The 19528-nt window shown below is 43.3% G+C and overlaps 1 protein-coding gene and 1 long non-coding RNA gene across 2 annotated transcripts in view; one reads left to right on the top strand and one right to left on the bottom strand.

Annotated features, from left to right (window-relative positions):
- Positions 1 to 19297, top strand: part of NFE2L3 (NFE2 like bZIP transcription factor 3) — a 32224-nt gene extending 12927 nt beyond the window's left edge. Inside the window, exons 2-4 of the mRNA XM_058724791.1 lie at positions 12838 to 13014; positions 16917 to 17000; positions 17579 to 19297. Coding sequence (XP_058580774.1) covers positions 12838 to 13014; positions 16917 to 17000; positions 17579 to 18820 — 1503 coding nt within the window. The 3' untranslated portion in view covers positions 18821 to 19297. The remainder of the gene's footprint in view (positions 1 to 12837; positions 13015 to 16916; positions 17001 to 17578) is intronic.
- LOC131509252 (uncharacterized) lies at positions 11087 to 12052 on the bottom strand. The gene is made up of 2 exons (XR_009260392.1): positions 11392 to 12052; positions 11087 to 11163 (listed from the first exon to the last, which is right to left on the bottom strand). It is a non-coding gene; the product is annotated as an uncharacterized LOC131509252 (long non-coding RNA).
- Positions 19298 to 19528: the final 231 nt, after the last annotated feature.

Raw genomic sequence — 19528 nt, 5'->3', positions numbered from 1 at the left:
AAGTCATAAGGTTGTGGATCCATAGGGAGGAAGAGACAAGTCCCCTCCTAGCAGAGGACTGTGGTGGAGAGAACGTTTCTAGCAGGTGCCGGTTCAGTCCAAGTCATTGGACTTGTAGAAGTGTTGAAGTGCTCCAGCTCACAAGTTTACGGTGGCTTCCTATGGCAAGTGTGGAGACTTTTTTTTTTTCCCTTAATTGAGTCCCAGCCCCACAAGAGTAAAAATCACCTACACACAAATAAAAAGTAACTTAATGATGGGTTTGACTTACCCACTCTTTAAATTAAGAGCATGGACCATAAATCTCCAGTGTATACAACAGTACTCGTAAAACACATATGCTCTGTGTCTCAGCCCCATGTCACTGAGTTGAGAAAAACAGGAAGAGAAGAGAGCCAAGATGATAATTACTGGTACCAGGGTCAGGTATGGCTTTCTCTTGACATTCTGATGGAGTTGCCAGCAGTTAGTAATTGCAACTCTTGAGAATGAAAAAGCGGTAGAAAGGAGTCGTAATTAGTATAACATCTTAATGTACAAAGTGCTTTTTCTCAACGAATCCCTTAAAATGTGTGTTAGAAAATATCCTTCCACTTCACAGACAAGGAAACTGAGGGTCATAGTGGCCCAAGGTCACACAGCTGATAGGAGTAGGATGAGCCTTTTTACTCGGCCATTTTTGGATCTGAGCCCTCCTTTGGGCTTTTGAGGTGCCTTGCAGGCTGTGCAAATTATGTTTCAAGTGCCATAGGCGTTTTTTACTTTCTAAATAGAAATGTCATATCACATCCTCTACCCCTCCCTGTCTAGAGATCTGGCCTCCCCTTTCTTCCTGCCAAGAGAAAATTGCTAACTGTGCTGTCACAAATTGGGTTCTCTGGGGAGGGGACTCTGAGACCCAAGTTTAGTGTGCAGGGTGATTACAAGGGAGTGACTGTGGGTGCTACAACTAGGGAAGGGGGACAAGAAAGCGACAGGGCAGAAGTCAAGCTTGGTGCAGCCTCAGGAAACTAGCAGCTTCCGGGCTGACACCGCTCGTCACAGTTGGCCAGGCCTTTATACTCTCCCTGGTCAGCCTGGGTTACACAACTGGGTTACACACTGACCCGGGGAAGATTTTTCTCATTCGTCACTTCTCATAGCACGTTTCTGTTCACTTTCTAATAGCTCGCAGCAGCTGGCACTTGAATGTGTAAGTGAAGGAGCAGCTAAGAAAATACTGAGTGCCCTAGGCTGTGCGGGTTCAAGTGTGTCTCTTCCCTGGGTCTTTGGAATCCTATTTGCCATCAAGATTCTTGATAGTTAGCAGTCTCCTCTGTCGTCCTCTGTCATCCTCACAGAGAGGGTGACCATTTGGGACAGTCTTTGTGCCTGTTGTCCAGCTTGTTAATAGCACCCTCCTACCCTTTCAAAAATGGACTGGTTTGGGTGCTAAATTGTCTGGCCACTTACGGATAGACCTTCGGAGAGGCAGAACTGGAAAGGGCCCTCTCTGGAGACTAGGTGGTACTCAGCACTGAAGTGAAGCAAGCCCTCCACGTCTCACCGCCTGCCTCTCCCGCCTCCTTCGATGTGGCCAGAGAGGAGGAGAGACAGTACCTTCGGGCAGCACAGCTCAAATTCCTGCTCCGACCTTGACTTTCCTCCCTTGGCTCCCCTGGCTAGCTCCAAACGCCTCCATCCTTAGGAGTATTTGCAAATCCTCTCACACATAGATTCCGCCCCCAATTTGAATCTAGAGCCCCGCTTCCACTGTCTTCGCGTCACCACCTGCTTCGTGGGTACATTGAGAGCCCCAAGATCATTGCTGCTAAGGAGCTGCGTTTTTGACCTTTTAATTAGCAAAATATGTTTTTAACGTTTATTTATTTTGGGAGAGAGAGAAAGCAAGAACGCGAGCAGGGGAGGAGGAGAGAGAGAGAGAGAAAGAGAGAGAGGAAGAGAGAATCCCAGGCAGGCTCTGTGCCGTGAGTTCAGAGCCCGACGTGGGACTCCCTCTCATGAACCACGAGATCATGACCTGAGCTGAAATCAAGAATCTGACGCTTAACCGACTCAGCCACCTTTTAATGAGCAAAGCATTAAGAAAGTGGATATGTTCAAATACCACCGATGATGATGTAAATCAGCCCTTTTGGGAGGGTTGTTTGGCATACCCCATGAAAGAAGTTGAAAACATCATCGGCACGATTTATTTAAAAAGTTAAAAAATACAGGGGTGCACCCCTACTTGGGATTCTCTTTCTTCCTCTCTCTCTCCCTCTCAAAATAAATAAAGTTTAAAAAAAGTTTAAAAATATTAACTGGTGTGGGTAGATTTCAAGAATTCTTTCAAACTTTCCAATAGGGAATTCTATTACATAAAGCTTCCCAAATCTCTTTTTTCAGAACCAGCACAAACAACAGTGATACCAAGACCTAAAAAAATACTTCAAAGAAATCTAAGAATTACTCTTACGCATGTTCATGCAGAGTATTAAGTAAAATATTAGCAAGAGATACAAGAAATGTGGATGCAAAAAGCATTTTTTAAATGTTTATGTTACTTATCCATTGTTGCATTAACAAATTGTCCCAAGTTTAATGGCTTAACACAACAAATATTTATTATCCCATGGTGTCTATGGGTTAGAAATTCTGGGGCCCCTTGGCTGTCTGGTTCGCATTCAGGGTCTCATGAAGCCTTAATCGAGGTGTTAGTTGGGTTGTATTTATGTGAAGGCTTGATTGAAGCTGTAGAATACCCTTCCGAGATGGATCAGTCATGGCTGTGGCGAGAAGCCTCAGTTCCTCGCCATAGAGAGCTTGATCTTCCAGCTCACGTGATGGCTTTCACCAGAGCAAGTGATAGAGAGCAAGGAAGAAGCCAGTGCCATAATCATCCCTTCCACCTTGCTTGTTCGAAGCAATTCACTAGGTCCAGCCCCCACACAAGCTGAGGGGAATTAAGCTTTACCTCTTGGAGGAAAGAGTGTCCAATAATTTCTGGGCATAATTTTTAAATCCTTTTATTCCATTTTATTTTATTTTTTTATTTATTTTTTAACTTACATCCAAGTTAGCATCTAGTGCAACAATGGTTTCCGGAGTAGATTCCTCAGTGCCCCTTACCCATTTAGCCCATCCCCCCTCCCACACCCCCTCCAGTAACCCTCAGTTTGTTCTCCATATTTAAGAGTCTCTCCTGTTTTGTCCCCCTCCCTGTTTTTATATTATTTTTGTTTCCCTTCCCTTCTGTTCATCTGTTTTGTCGCTTAAAGTCCTCATATGAGTGAAGTCATATGATATTGGTCTTTCTCCGACTAATTTCACTTAGCATAATACCCTCCAGTTCCATCCACATAGTTGGAAATGGCAAGATATCATTCTTTTTGATTGCTGAGTAATACTCCATTGTGTGTGTGTGTGTGTGTGTGTGTGTGTGTGTAAATATATATATTTACACACACACACACACACACCACATCTTCTTTATCCATTCATCCATCGATGGGCATTTGGGCTCTTTCTATACTTTGGCTATTGTCGATAGTGCTGCTATAAACATGGGGGTGCATGTGCCCCTTTGAAACAGCATCCCTGTATCCCTTGGATAAATGCCTAGCAGTGCAATTGCTGGGCCATAAGGTAGTTCTGTTTTTAATGTTTTGAGCAGCCTCCATACTGTTTCCCAGAGTGGCTGTGCCAGCTTGCATTCCCACCAGCAGTGCAAAAGAGATCCTCTTTCTCCACGTCCTCACTGACATCTGTCGTTGCCTGAATTGTTAATGTTAGCCATTCTGACAGGTGTGAGGTGGTATCTCATTGTGGTTTTGATTTGTATTTCCCTGATGGTGAGTGACGTTGAGCATTTTTTCATTTGTTGGTCGGCCGTCTGGATGTCTTCTTTGGAGAGGTGTCTATTCATGTCTTTTGCCCATTTCTTCACTGGATTCTTTGTTTTTTGGGTGAGTTTGATAAGTTCTTTATAGATTTTGGATACTAACCCTTTATCTGATAGGTCATTTGCAAATATCTTCTCCCATTCTGTTGGTTGCCTTTTAGTTTTGCCGATTGTTTCCTTCACTGTGCAGAAACTTTTTATTTTGATGAGGTCCCAGTAGTTCATTTTTGCTTTGGTTTCCCTTGCCTCCGGAGACGTGTTGAGTAAGAAGTTGCTGTGGCCAAGATCAAAGAGGTTTTTGCCTGCTTTCTCCTCGAGGGTTTTGATGGCTTCCTGTCTTACATTGAGAACTTTCATCCATTTTGAGTTTATTTTTGTGTATGGTGTAAGAAAGGGGTCCAGGTTCATTCTTCTGCATGTCGCTGTCCAGTTTTCCCAGCACCACTTGCTGAAGAGACTGTCTTTTTCCATTGGATATTCTTTCCTGCTTTGTCAAAAATCGGTTGACCTTTAAATCCCTTTAATCCTCAATATCCATTTCTACTTTTTAAAAAATACCTTCAGAAATAAGGATAGACCTTCCCACCACTAAATCCTCAAATACGTTCTTCCATCTACTTCCTCCTGATCTTGAAATAAAAGCTCTAGGGGCGCCTGGGTGGCGCAGTCGGTTAAGCGGCCGACTTCAGCCAGGTCACGATCTCGCGGTCTGTGAGTTCGAGCCCCGCGTCGGGCTCTGGGCCGATGGCTCGGAGCCTGGAGCCTGTTTCCGATTCTGTGTCTCCCTCTCTCTCTGCCCCTCCCCCGTTCATGCTCTGTCTCTCTCTGTCTCAAAAATAAATAAACGTTAAACTTTAAAAAAAAAAAAAAAAAAAAAAGAAATAAAAGCTCTAATTTCACCTCTTTCTGAATCAGCCGCACCACTTGTACTTTGCAATTTGTCCTCTGTTGCCTTCTGTGGGACCTTGCTTTACCGTTACTCTGTCTCCTGAACCATTCCCTTACAAAGGTACTGTGGTTTCTGTCGTCTCTAAAACCGAACAAAACACTGCTCTGTCCATTTCTCCACTCACTTCATAGCCAACATTCCTGAAGAATTGTCTGGATGCTGTTTCTAATTTGTCAGTTCCCATTTATTCTTCTATACGGTATCACTGGCTTTGACCCTAAATTGATTTTTTTTTTTAAAGTTTATTTATTGAGAGAGAGAGAGAGGGAGGGAGAGAGAGAGAATCTCAAGCAGGCTCTGTGCTGTCAACACAGAGCCCGACTCAGGGCTTGAACTCACGAACCGTGAGATCATGACCTGAGCCAAAATTAAGAGTCCGATGCTTAACCGACGGAGCCACCCAGGCACCCCCTAAGTTGATTGTTTTCAGGCCACCGCCAACTTTCTTATTGCTAAAATGACTACTACTTTTCTGTCTTTACCATGTGCAACCCCTAAGGAGCACTCAACACCATCAACCACTCCATTCTTCTTGAAACGCTCTCGGATTCTGAGGCATTGATCTCCTTTGGCTGCCCTGCATCTCGCTTTCTGTCCTCCTCAGCGTCTTTGCCGGCTCCTCTGCCTGACCACGGGATGTTGCAGTTCCTCAGGACCCAGTGCCGAGCCCCTTCCCCTTGCTTTGTCCTCTCTTGCTGGAATCTTGCTAGTTCCCGTAGGGTTTTGTCGCTGCTGCCATTGTTGAGGTGTTCCCAGTTTATACCTCCAGTTCACACCTTTGCTGTAAATTCCGGATTCTCATCTCACCAGTGTAATAAGGCATTTCTGCCTGACTTTTCACGTCTCAAATTTAACATGTCCAAATTAAACAACTCACTCACTGTCTTTCCGCTGTTCTCTCCATAACTGCCTACCAAGTTATTCAAGCCAGAAATCTAGGAGTCATTTTTTTTTTAATGTTTTTATTTCTGAGAGTGAGAGAGTGCACATGAGCAGGGGAGGCACAGAGAGAAAGGGATCTGAAGCGGTTTCACAGCGAGCCCCGCAGTGAGCCTGATGCGATGCTCCAACTTACAAACCTTGAGATCATGACCTGAGCGGAAGTCAGATGCTTAACCGGCTGACTGAGCCGCCCAAGCGCCCCTAGGGGTCATTCGTAATTCTTCTCTTTTCTTGATCTCCCATTTCCAGTCCATCAACAAGCCCTGCATATTCTGTCTCTACAATATAGCATGGATTTTCTCTTTCTTACCACCACCTTCTTCCATATTGTCATCTACACTCCCTTAAATTATTGTAGCCTCCCCACTGGTCTGTGTCCCCACTTCTGCTCTTGCACTTCTGCAGAGACTGGATGGGAGGCGGGGGAGTAAAAACAACCCTATGCCATTAATGATCAATAGGAAAAAGACCAACACCCTGATGGCAAAATGGGCAAAGGCCATAAACAGTTCGCAGAAAAGGAAATACAAAGGCTCTCAACCTCACTCGATAAGACCAAGTAAAATTACAATGAGATACCAGTTTTCATCTATCAAGTTGGCACTTTTATCCATTGTTGGCAGGGAGTTAAGTTACCACAAACATTTCTGAAGGGCAGTTGGGTAGAATCCGTCAAATAAAAAATGTGCATCTCCATTGACCTAGCAGAGGTTCCAGGAATTTGTTCCGCTTGCACACGTCTGCAAAGAAGTATGGATGAGGACGTTTTAATATTGTTTGTTAGGAGGAAATGTTGGAAACAAGTGAATATCCATCATTTAGAAGCTAATGAAACACGTTATGGTAACAGGCACATGAGCGCGCTCTTGGGATGTTACCCGCTGCTGTTGCCTTTGATGTATTCCTCTTTCTGTCTCTTTAGATCTTGGCTCAAATACCACCTCCCCTGAGAGCCCTTCCCTGGCCACACACTAAAGGGGGTCTCCTCTTTCCTCTTTCACTTGCCGTCGTTTGCAGTTATTTTGTTAGTTCACTTGTATTTTCGGCTCCCTGCCTTTGAATGTGAACTCTGAAGGGGCAGTCTGAATTTTTCACTCTTGCATCCCCCAGCATCTAGTATGTATTGATTGAACGAATGACTAAAAACTGATCGCCGAATCTCGAATAAAAGTCCATGTGTTATCCTTGCTGGTGGTGAATCATTAAAAGTATTCCCATTAGAGGTGCCTGGGTGGCTCAGTCGGTTAAGTGTCTGACTCGTGATCTCAGCTCACGTCTTGATCTCAGGGTTGTGAGTTCAAGCCCCGCGTCGGGATCCATGCTGGCCATGAAGCCTACTTTAAAAAAAAAAAAAAAGGCATTCCTATTAAAGTCATGAGCAGGATGAGAACGTCAGGTATGATGGTCTGGTTCAAATGTGTATTTGATCCTCATCCCCCTTTCTAGCCCAGGGCTCCCCAAACTCTTGGTTTCCTAAAAGTTAAGAGCAGTGGGAGCATCTTTTGCTATAATATTTGGTCTTTGGCCCTCAGTTCTTAAAATAGTTCTAGAGTAAAATAGTTCTAGAGCCGTAAAGGTAAAAGGAACGTCTTGTTATTTACAACAAGCCCCTTGCAACCACTCTCGATTTATGTCAATGAGGTGGCCTTTGTAAAGTCCCCAGAGGTGGGGTGCCAAGGCCACCACCCCCCTTACCTCTCAGACCTCTGGGGAAGCTGCCATCTGGCAGCTCAGTTGTGACCAGCGGTCGGTGATTTAATCAGTCGTGCCTGCCAAGTGAAGCCGCCATTAAGAGAAGCCCCGAGGTGTGGTGTTCAGAGACCTTCCAAGTTGGTGAGGATGTGGAAGAGTGGCACGCCCTGGGGGTGGAACCTCCTTGCCCCTTCCCCATTACCTCGCCCCTGGTGGTTCCTGAGTTGTATTCTTTTATAATGAAATGGGAACCTCGTAAGTACAATTTTTTATCCTGAGATCTGTGAGCCACTCCAGCGAATTAATCAGTCCTGAGGAGGGGGTCGTGGGTGGTTCCGAAGCACACACAGGTGACAACCTGGACCGGCACTGGACCTCCGAAGGAAGGGGCATGGGCAGGCTTGTGAGAGCAAGCGCTCAACCTGTGGCATCTGGCGCTCTCCTCGGTTAGGTAGCATCAGAATTGAGTTAAAATGGGAGGACGCCCCACTGTGTTGCAGAATCGCTTTGTGTGTGGAAACCTACATCTGGCGGCAAATGAAATAGTGCTGTGGTTAGTAAAGAGTATCCAGAGGAGACGCACTGAGTGCTTTCCTGGAATCAAGGGTCACCGTTATTATTAAGCATACCAGAAGCATACCCAAAGCAATTAGGCAAGAAGATGAAAATATGAGTCTAAATAGTGGAAAAGATGGGAAAATAATAAAGCAATTGATACGGCTATTGTACACTTCAGGAAGAAAATAACAGACTAGCAGAAAATTTAATGGAAGAATACTTCTGGGTCAACCCTTTGCTGTTGCATTGACCAAAGTGACTCTGCCATGTATGGATTTTTAGGCTCACTCTTTAGTGAGGTAGAATCTCAAACTTTAAAAAAAGTCACAAGAATAGCATATATCCTTTACTCGGGTTTACCTGTTGTTTGCATTTTGCCCCATGACTTCCCTGTTTTATAATTATTGCTAGCTATCTCTACAGAATTCTTTTGGTCGTGAGACATTTAAGAGTGAGTTGAAGCTGTTTTGTGCCTCAGTACCCAAATACTTAAGTGTATATTTATCAAAATTATCAAAATTACAAAATGAACCTAAATCTAAGACCGTTGTCTAATCGTCCATATTCACATTTTATCTATGATCACAGAAATGTCCTATAGAATACTTTTTCCTCCTGGATCAGCATCTAACCCAGGGTCACACATTGTATTCAGTTGCCAAGTCTCTTAGGCACCTTCCATCTGGAAAAGTTCCTGTCTTGGATTTCTTAAACTCTAGATTTTGGAAGCGCATCAGACAGTTATTTTGTAAAATGGCCCCAATTTTTATTTGATATTTCCTCGTGACTATGTTGAGATTATGAGTTTTTGGCAGGAATATCACAGAAGTGGTCATTTATACTCCTCCATATCGTATCAGAAGGCACATGATGTCAGTTTATTTCCATTTTGTGATGCTGGAATCTACCATTAGGCTTAGGTGGTGTTGGCCATGTGTCTCCTGCTGTGTTATTTTTTTCTTTGTAATTAAGTTATCTGTTAAGTGATACTTGAGACTATTAAACTACCTTGTTTCTTGGCAAACTTTTACTCCCTAGTTTTAGCATCCCTTGATGATTTTAATTGCATTCTACTGTAAGAGATTTCCTTTTCCCCTCATTTACTTTTTTATATTCAAATGGACTCTGATTCTTCTGTTTAACTCATTTAATGAGTTATTCATTATTAAAGGATTTTTTTCTGCTTCTTGTAACGTGAACAGTGGTCTTACAGAACTTCTCTACCTTCAGTTTTTCTCTTCCGGAGTTTTTAGGCAGGCCATTACCGGTCTTAAGTACTCCCCACCCCCCGCCCCCCAAAAGCCTTTCCAGACTAAAGTCTGCTTGGTTTCTTTATCGGCTTCACCCAGGCCTGTATTAGCTACCTGTTCCCTCTGTTTTGTTTGTATAACTTTAGACTTAACATATTCCTCTGTTTGCAAGTCCACATGTGTCTATACATGTTGTATTAACTCACATACTACAGATTAATGAAAAGGACCTCACTTCATGGCTCTAAAACAGGTCATGCAATTTAGAATTTAGAAGCTCCTAAGCCCAAACAGCAAATTTGTAAACAAAGTAAGCTGCCTCAGGAACCCAGAATTTTGAATTTGTTTATCTTCAGGCTTAACTCTCCCTCAAAATAAATAAACAAACCTTAAGAAAAGAAAGGAAAGGAAAGGAAAAGAAACCTTGCTTTGGCAGGAGAGCCATTAAAAGAATGATGACCCATCACCTTTTTCTTCCTTCCCCAAATTTAGGTAGGAATCAGCACGTAATTGCAGGAAAGAGCAAGACAATAGCAGCTCACCAGTTGGAAGCGGGTCCCTACCAGAGTCTTCGGATGTTGTGTCTAGGAATTCGTCTATTCCACAAGTATCTACTAAGGGTCTACTATGTGGCTGGTGCTAAATGCTATGAAAAAAAAAATTATGAAGCAAGGGAAATAGATATTGATGGGAGAGGAGAGGTGCCTTTTTATTTATTTGTTTTAAATAATAGTAACATGGTGATTTTGACTAGAGACCTGAACTTCAGAGCCACAGGGTGGGGAGTGGAGGAGTGAGCAGAGGGAGAGCCCTACAAGCAGAAGGAACAGCAAACACGAGCTGGGAGATGGGATGGTGTCTGGTGCCTGAGACTGAGCCTTGGGGGTACTGCCTTGTTTAGAGGTGGTGAAAATGAAGCTTCAGCCAGAGAGAGGTAGCTGGTGAGGTAAGATGATAGAGAAGGTACTCGGATGCCAGGTGAAGAGCCTGTTTCCAGGAGGGAGTATCTAAGGGAAATGTTGACAGGGTCCGGTAAGGTGAGTGCGGAGAACTGTCCGACTTGGGGAGACCCTGGTGAGGTGTTTCAAAATTCCCACAGGAGTAGGTCCAAGAGAAAATGCATGGAGACCAGAGGACTCTTCGGAGGATTGTGCTCTAAAAGGGACCAGAAGAATGGGATGGGATCCAGAGAGTAACATGGGACATCAAGGGAGGGATTTTTAAAGATGAGAGGTGGTGTAGATTCGTAGGCTGGTGGGAATAATCCAAAAGACAGGAAATAATTGACGCAGAAGAGGACAGAGTAGCAGAAGCAGTGTCCTTGAGCACAAGAGTGGGGTCGTGCAGAGAGAGACCGACTGAGACAGGAACAAGACCGACCCCGGGTCAGGAGGGAAGCTGAGAAGGTCAGAGTTCAGTCCAGCGAACAGAGAAGCCAGTAAACGAAGTGGGCCACTAGCACGCATGCTTCTTCTTTCTGCTCGTCTTGATTTCTTTCCTTGCTTCTGGCATCTGTAGATTTTACATTCCTTTGACCTTCGTGTGTTTTTATTTGCTTGTTTTTTAAAATGAGCATTTCTCGGGGCGCCTGGGTGGCGCAGTCGGTTAAGCGTCCGACTTCAGCCAGGTCACGATCTCGCAGTCCGTGAGTTCGAGCCCCGCGTCGGGCTCTGGGCTGATGGCTCGGAGCCTGGAGCCTGTTTCAGATTCTGTGTCTCCCTCTCTCTCTGCCCCTCCCCCGTTCATGCTCTGTCTCTCTCTGTCCCAAAAATAAATAAAAAACGTTGAAAAAAAAATTTTTAAAAAATAAAATAAAATGAGCATTTCTCTGCATTAAGAGTATGGGCGTGGTGCTGATGTCCTGGAGTTAGCCCAGTGCACTATCCCTGCTGAAAGAGAAAAATTACAAATAGATCCTTTGATGGGGCAGCTGGGTGGCTCAGTTGGTTAAGCGTCCTGTTCTTGATCTTGGCTCAGGAGCCCTGCGAATTGTCAGGCTGCTGAGAGCCAGAAGCCTGCTTGGGATCCTCTCCTCTCTGTCCCTCCCCTTCTCGCATGCGAGCATGCTCTCGCTCTCCCTCTCCCTCAAAATAAATACACTTTAAAAACGGGGGCACCTGGGTGGCTTCAGTCGGTTAAGGGTTCCACTCTTGATTTCGGCTCGGGTCATGATCTCAGTTTCGTGCGTTCGAGCCCCACATCAGGCTCTGCGATGATAGCACAGAACCTGCTTGAGATTCTCCCTCTCTCTCTGCTGCGCCCTTAGTCACACTCTTTCTCAAACAGAAGTAAAAATAAATTAAAAAAAAAAAAATAGATCCTTTGAAAGCGTTTGAGAAGCTTTGATCTTATGTTGGGGGGGGAGAATTGTAAGCCTTTAATACAATTAAAAGTATCAGTATATACAGTGTATGTTAATGGTCGACTCTTATGTCTCCCAATTAAATTGAAAAGTAGTAGGACTCATATAAGCAAGCATAGTTGAAAATCTCTTTGGAGGGGCACTTGGGTGGCTTGGTTGGTTTCAGCTCAGGTCATGATCTAAAAATTTTTTTTTAAATTTAATCTCTGGTTCTACAGAAAGGTGTAAGTAGTGCCTGCTGTATTAGGGCAGGAGAGATGTAATGAACGATGCCGATGTCTCATTGAATTAACATAAAAATATCTATGGAGATGTTAGTCTGAGCTTTGTTAACGTCTGTTAACGTTTTTTCTGGTTTTAAAAGAAAGAACATTTGTTGTGGGGCACCTAGGTGGCCCAGTCAGTTAAGAATCCCACTCCTGGGGGCGCCTGGGTGGCGCAGTCGGTTAAGCGTCCGACTTCAGCCAGGTCACGATCTCGCGGTCCGTGAGTTCGAGCCCCGCGTCAGGCTCTGGGCCGATGGCTCGGAGCCTGGAGCCTGTTTCCGATTCTGTGTCTCCCTCTCTCTCTGCCCCTCCCCCGTTCATGCTCTGTCTCTCTCTGTCCCAAAAATAAATAAAAAATGTTGAAAAAAAAAAAAATTAAAGAATCCCACTCCTGATTTCAGCTCAGGTCATGATCTCACGGTTGGTGGATTCGAGCCGTGTATCAGGCTGTCTGCTGAGCATGGAGTCAGCTTGGGCGTCCCTCCCCCACCCCCCCCCCGTCGCTGCCCCCCCCCCTCAAAATAAATAAACTTAAAAAAGTTATTTCTTTGATACTGAAATAATGTAACGCCAGTCTTACCTTTTGACCTTTTTTTTTTAATGATCACTGAGCAGTGTTACGCAGGTTTTGTTTGTTTTTTTAATTTTTTTTTAACGTTTATTTTTTATTTTTGAGACAGAGAGAGACAGAGCATGAACGGCGGAGGGTCAGAGAGAGGGAGACACAGAATCTGAAACAGGCTCCAGGCTCTGAGCTGTCAGCACAGAGCCCGACGCGGGGCTCGAACTCACGGACCGTGAGATCGTGACCTGAGCCGAAGTCGGCCGCTCAACCGACTGAGCCACCCAGGAGCCCCTGTTACGCAGTTTTAAAGGTTCGACTTATTTGATGAAATACACGTTTCTGCTTAGCACATTTTTGGCTATTTTTATAGGAGAATGAGGTACTAGGAGAGAGACATCAAGAAGTGGGTCACAGCTCCCAGAACGAGGAAAATGAGCAAAGAGTATCAGCCCAAGAGAAAAAACTACAGCATAAGAATGAGGATGCACGCGAAGCAGCAGATAAACCTGACTGGGAGGCAGAAAAGACCACTGAATCTAGAAATGAGGTAAGCGTATCAGAGTATCCAAGCCTGTTTTGGCTAGAAGGTATATTTTATGGCTTTGACAGTGTGTGTGTGCATGTAAGGGTGCCCTACTATAAGCAAATCAGATATATGAAAAGATATTTTAATTGTGGAAGTGGTTATGATTCACAAAGGATCAGCCCATAGAATTAGTAATCTCTGGTTAAACTCCAGATTGGGGGGGTGGGGGGTGGGGATGGGTATATATGTATTCACACACACACACACACACACACACACACCCCATCCAGGAGGTTGCTAGCTAGGTTTTGTGTTTGCCATGGCAAGGAATAGAGGACTAGCATGCTAAACCCAGAAATCCTCAACCAGCCATCTGCAGAGGCCCCCAAACTGGCGAGCCAGAACTTGAAGGCAAATCACCCCTCAATACCAACTAGGTCTTGAGCTCAAATCCTCAGTGTCCCTGTAGGCCGTGCTGAATTCAGGAGCCTGTCTACTTTGTACCTCTAGCCTGGCCCAGTGGGACAGCCTCTTTAAGAGAGAGAGAGAGACAGAGACAGAGTCCTAAGAGAGAGAGAGACAGAGACAGAATCCGTCAGCAAAAAGCCTGACGTGGGGCTCAAACTCCTAAACCATGAGATCATGACCTGAAGCCAAGGTCGGACGCTTAACTGACTGAGCCACCCAGGTGCCCCCCCCCCCCCCTTTTTGCTATTTTTAACCATACCCTTTTGCTGTGAGAGAGGCCAGGCTGAGAGCTGGATTCTTTCTGCAGCCTGTGCTTCCCCTCCTCCTTTCAATTGGACCATACTCTGGTTTCTACTCAGCCCTGCCGGGGTTCTGCTCCACAAGCCTGGCAAACAAATACTCCAAACACAGGCCTGGAGGTTCCACAGACCCCAGACCACTCGGCACTTCCACTTAGAAGGTGCATCCTTGTAGGTCTCGCCCTGATGGTGCTCTCAGCCATGACTTGCCCCAGACAAGGAACCATGTGTTTGTATTTAACATGAAGGTTTAGGAAGAATGATTAGGCTGACCATTTCGCACCTCAGGTATGGAATGTGTCTTGTAAGAATGGCTCAGTTGTCTGTTTTCGTGCGAGATCTATACCCAGCTAAACAAAAAAAATAAATAAAAATAAAGCAATTAAGTAATGGATCAACCAAATCCTTTGAGACCAAAGGTCTCAAAATTGCTCTTTATAATTTCTTAAGTGTTGTAGACAGGAGAACTCTGTTGCAGGGACTGCAAACAGATTTAAGGTGCTCACAGGAAGCATGTATTAGCCCATCTGATAAGATTCTGAAGAGAAGTGAGGGTTTCTTGATTTTAAGAGGTGAGAGCAGGTTTAAGGGAAACACCGAAGAATAGGGAAACTCCCAAGGATGAATAGCAACATGAAGCCACATGAAACCATTATCCCCATGAGAGCAGAAGGGAACCTGGGGAGAAAGAGAGCTCAGTTGTCTCTAAGGCACATTTGTCTCTCCTTCCATCTCAGACCTTTCTCCCCTGTGGATCCAGTACGGGTTAGCTCCTGTGTTCCATCTCTGGGGGCACTGAAGACGAGGGAACAAGCAAAGGTGTATAGAAACCTATCTGACTAGCCTGAAGGATCAGTCCAGAATTCATTTGAAGCAGAATGGGCTTTATACCCTTCCCTCACTGTTGTAAATATTAAGGCTTTCATTTCTGCAAATAGCATTTTTTACTCACCATTAAGGATTTTCACAGGATTCCAGATTTGTGCTGATACTCATTCTCACACACTCGTGACCATCTGCAAATTTTGGTTAGTGGCTGGGCAGGACTAATGGCCCAAGTTTGGGGTCATTAACAGAATAGGACACTACTAAAATTTCTTAAGAAATGAAGAATCATTTTAAGTTAACAGTCACGTTAGCAAATAAGTCTTCTCCCCACTAAGAATGTGTGATTTGCCAGTAAAAAGAAACTGTATCTACCAATTTATGTTAAGTGGTCATATAGCATCCATAGAAAGACACAGAAAGCCTTCTATTTGTTCTAGGTTATGGGCCTCAAAAACAAGGAATTTGGTAGAAGAGGAAATGAAGTCAAGTATTTGTATAGACTTAGAATACTTCACACTGGTCTGAACCCTCAAAAAGGGAAACCTGAAAGTAAAAAGTGAAGGGAGGGGAGTCAGGAATGTGAACTTGCTAACACTTAAAACCCCTAGGATAGAACAAAAATGGAAATCCAGATTTTAAGTGCATAGCAGAACTCAAAAGCAGGAAAAGGAACTCAAGATAGTATGCAGCAAAGAGGGGACTCAAATCGAGAGTTAGACTGACCCCAAAGCTGAAGAAGCCCCAAGGAGGTATTGGATACAAATTTCATGACTGGGGTTGAATAGATGAGAAGTGAGGTCTCAAGTCCATACATGGGGGGGGTACCTAAGTTCCCCACCTAAAGCCTAGAATTTATAAAATCTCTTTGTTCAGGAGGTAGGGACTAGGGCAACCCTAGCCACCACCAAGAAGACAGCAAAGAAGTCCATTCGTCCTTAGAAATCAGAAGTCCAAATGGGCCCCAAGGTTCGATTTGGAGTCTGAATCTGCACTACCATTGTTACCAGGAATCCTGAGCCAAGAAGGCAAAGTCTACAAAGATGATATAAAAAATGGTCCTTGCAGAGAAAAATAAAATTTAATAGTAAGTTGGTAACCCTTGGTGTGTGATTCCCATGGAAACCGTTCCCAACAAAGATGAACTCACCTTTAAATATAAAAGGGGCACCTGGGAGGCTCAGTCAAGCATTGGACTCTTGATTCCAGCTCAGGTCACGATCTCACAGTTCATGGGTTTGAGCCCTACCTCAGGCTCTGCCTCGTTCGCTCTCCCTCTCTGCCCCCCCCCCCCCCCCCGCTTATACTGTCTCTCCATTTCTCTCAAACATTTAAAAAACTTTTTAATAAAAAAAAGGCTCTCAGTAAAGACTAGAAGTATGAAGGTGAAGCACGGTTCAGAGTGTTTATGGCAAAATATTTTGAAAATTAAAATGATCTTAGGACACTCAGATTAAATACCGAGTAGGGGCGCCTGGGTGGCTCAGTCGGTTAAGCGTCCGACTTCAGCTCAGGTCACGATCTCGCGGTCCGTGAGTTCGAGCCCCGCGTCGGGCTCTGGGCTGACGGCTCAGAGCCTGGAGCCTGCTTCCGATTCTGTGTCTCCCTCTCTCTCTGCCCCTCCCCTGTTCATGCTCTGTCTCTCTCGGTCTCAAAAATAAATAAACGTTAAAAAAAAATTTTTTTTTAAATAAATACCAAGCCGAGTAAATAAAAATGAATTAAGTCCCCAAATACATCCAGCTGAAATAGGACAGCAATTTTAAAGGAAAAAAAAAAATCTGTAAATTACTGGAGGAAAAAAGATTGGCATAACAACAGACCGATAGCAAACATCAATAGTGATGCATGCCTTAATGCAAAGCACTAAGGGAAAACATTAAACCTGATCATCTTAACAGATAAATCATTGTTTAAGCATGAAAGCAAAGTAACTCCAGGTTCCAAAAATGAATCTGCCACCGGTGGAGCCACTCTGATAGTTTCAAAGGAGTTATTTCAATTAACCTGGAGGCTGAGGATGAAGCAGTGAGTGAAATTGGCAAAACATTTTGGAGAGGTCTAAATATGTATTTGGCTTGCAAAAATTACAGAATTTGGTAACCAATTTAGAAGGTAAAAACAAGGCAGAACAATACTAGGCAAAAATTATATGGAATGTGGTTAGGGCAAGAATGGGGGAGATGTTTGGAGTTCAAGATTCTTGGAGGGATATTAAAATTTTGAGTACTGAAAGAGATCTAAAAATTCCAAAATAGGGATGAAAATCCAGTGGAGAGAGCCCCCAAGCAACCTTCCTAAATGAATGGTGCACCTTACGTTTTTTTCTAGAGATCTCTAAATGGGACAGACACTGCTTTCTCTCTGGAAGACTTGTTTCAGTTGCTTTCATCACAGCCTGAAAATTCACTGGAGGTAATTGGAAACTTGACTTTTATCCTTGTAGGAAAATCTGCACTGATCTGTGAATGCATTTAACTTCTTTAAGCTGAATGACATGGTTTAGCTTGTACAATAGGATCTACTGGTGGTGTATTAAATGCAGGTTTAGGATTATTACTTTTTATAGAAATACTTGAATTTTGGAGAATTTGCTAAATTATATATACTGTTCCTCCTTCTAAATGATCACAAGCATATTGAATCAGAATGGCAGTAAACATCAGACATACCAAGGCATAATTTACCTTAAAAAAAAAAAAAAAAAAAAGAAAACCTGTAACTGTTGATGTTGACTGTTGCATCTATAAAGCAGCAAATTACAGTAATTGTTTTAACATCAAGACCAGCTTTTAATACTAATCGAATCAAACTTTCCCCAAAAATAACATCATTCACATTTGAGCTCACATTGCACGTTGTATTTGCCTGTATTTAAAGTGATTCGTAGCTAATAGCATGTTTGTAATAGAGAAAAGTGCTAAATTAGGTACTAGAACTGCTATTGAAATAGGGTTATGTGTATTTAAAAGGTTTTTTCTTTCCCTTTTCAGGGCCTACTTGGAGATACTCCTCCAGTAAGTATCAACGATGGCATGAATTCAACATATAATGTAAATTTTAGCCAGGCTATAAGTCATGATGTGAATCTACATGAGGCCATGTTGCTGTGTCCTGACAATACGTTTAGAAGAGATCCAGTAGCAAGGACTTCACAACCACCACAAGAACCATTTCTGCACTTAAATTCTCATACCAATTCTGAGCAGACCCTTCCTGGGACTAATTGGACAGGATTTCTTCCCCTTGTTGGCAATCAGATTCATCTAACAAGTGAGGATCTTCTACATGACCTTGATATAAATATATTTGATGAGATAAGTTTAATGTCTTTGGCCACAGAAGAAGAAGGTTTTGATCCAATGGAAGTTCCTCAGCTTTTTCAAGAACCAGATTCCGATTCTGGGCTTTCCTTAAATTCAAGCCACAATAGTACCTCTGTCACCAAATCTAATTCTTCCCATTCTATGTGTGAAGGAGGTGCTACAGGTTCTAGTAGTGACCTTGAATCTCTCTCCCACCATGACTTGGAAGGGGCTGTGGGAGGCTACTACCCAGAACCCAATAAGCTTTGTCACGTGGATCACAGGAGTGATTCTGGTTTTCATGGGGATCTTGCATTTCAACACCTATTTCATAACCACACTTACCACTTACAGCCAAGTGGTTTAGAATCCACTTCTAATTCTTTCTCACGGTATGGGAAGTCACAGAAAATACGGGGTAGATGCCTCAATGACACAGACAGAAACTTAAGCCGTGATGAGCGGCGTGCTAAGGCTTTGCATATCCCTTTTTCTGTAGATGAAATTGTCCGTATGCCCGTTGAGTCTTTCAACAACATGCTCAGCAGGCACTATTTGACAGATTTACAAATGTCACTCATCCGTGATATTAGAAGAAGAGGGAAAAATAAAGTTGCTGCTCAGAACTGTCGTAAGCGCAAACTGGACATAATTTTGAATCTTGAAGATGACATATGTAACTTGCAAGCAAAGAAGGAAATCCTTAAGAGAGAACGAGCCCAGTATAACAAAGCTATTAACATACTGAAACAGAAACTGCATAACCTGTATCGTGATATTTTTAGTAGGCTAAGAGATGATGAAGGTAGGCCAGTCAATCCGAACCACTACACTCTTCAGTGCAGCCAAGATGGAAGTGTCTTGATTGTACCCAAGGAACTGATGACCCCGGGCCACAGAAAAGAAAACCAAAAGGGAAAAACAAAGTGAAGAAATTGAAGGCGGATCCATTAATATACCTTACACGTGAGGTATCAGAAACTGATACATGGTCACAAACCATTGAAACTGCTTCAAAGTTTAGCACAAGCGTTCTAAATATCTTAAGTACTGCTACTTGACAGGGCTACATTTTGAAGCTTTTATGGAGAAGTTTGTGAGAAATTTGGGAGAAGCCACAACTTTTTTCACGAAGTCCTACTGCATTGTATGCATGATTCTTAAGTTATGAACAGGGTGACATGAAAAACTGGATTAAGACAGTCCAGTCTTTGAGCTAACACTGGATGTGGATGTAATTAATTTTAAATGTATTTTGGTTTTTATAAAGGACTTGAAATGCAAAGTAGCCTTAATGTTTTTATTTAGGTAGCACTGACCTACAGTTCTACAAAAGCTATTTTAACTAGACTTTTATGAATGCAACCTATTGTGGAAATAAATCTTACAGTTGAATTTATAAAATAACCCTCCCTTTTATACAGAAGTTCTAAGCAAATTATCCACATTTAGGAATACAGGTGACAGATCTAGTAAACAGAGCATTGTATTTTTAAAATTTGCACAAGCTGATCAGAATCTAGCCAAATTGTAGTATACCAGCTAAACTCATTAAGGGAAGTCACTCCAACCTAACAGCCACAATCTCTAAACCAACATGCCAAGAACAAAAATAGAGCTTCAAAATATTAAAGTATG

Source organism: Neofelis nebulosa, chromosome 4, assembly GCF_028018385.1.
Source record: "Neofelis nebulosa isolate mNeoNeb1 chromosome 4, mNeoNeb1.pri, whole genome shotgun sequence".
NCBI classification, from domain to species: domain Eukaryota; kingdom Metazoa; phylum Chordata; class Mammalia; order Carnivora; family Felidae; genus Neofelis; species Neofelis nebulosa.
Note: the sequence above shows the minus strand (reverse complement) of the source record. Positions and strands in the feature narration are given on the sequence as shown.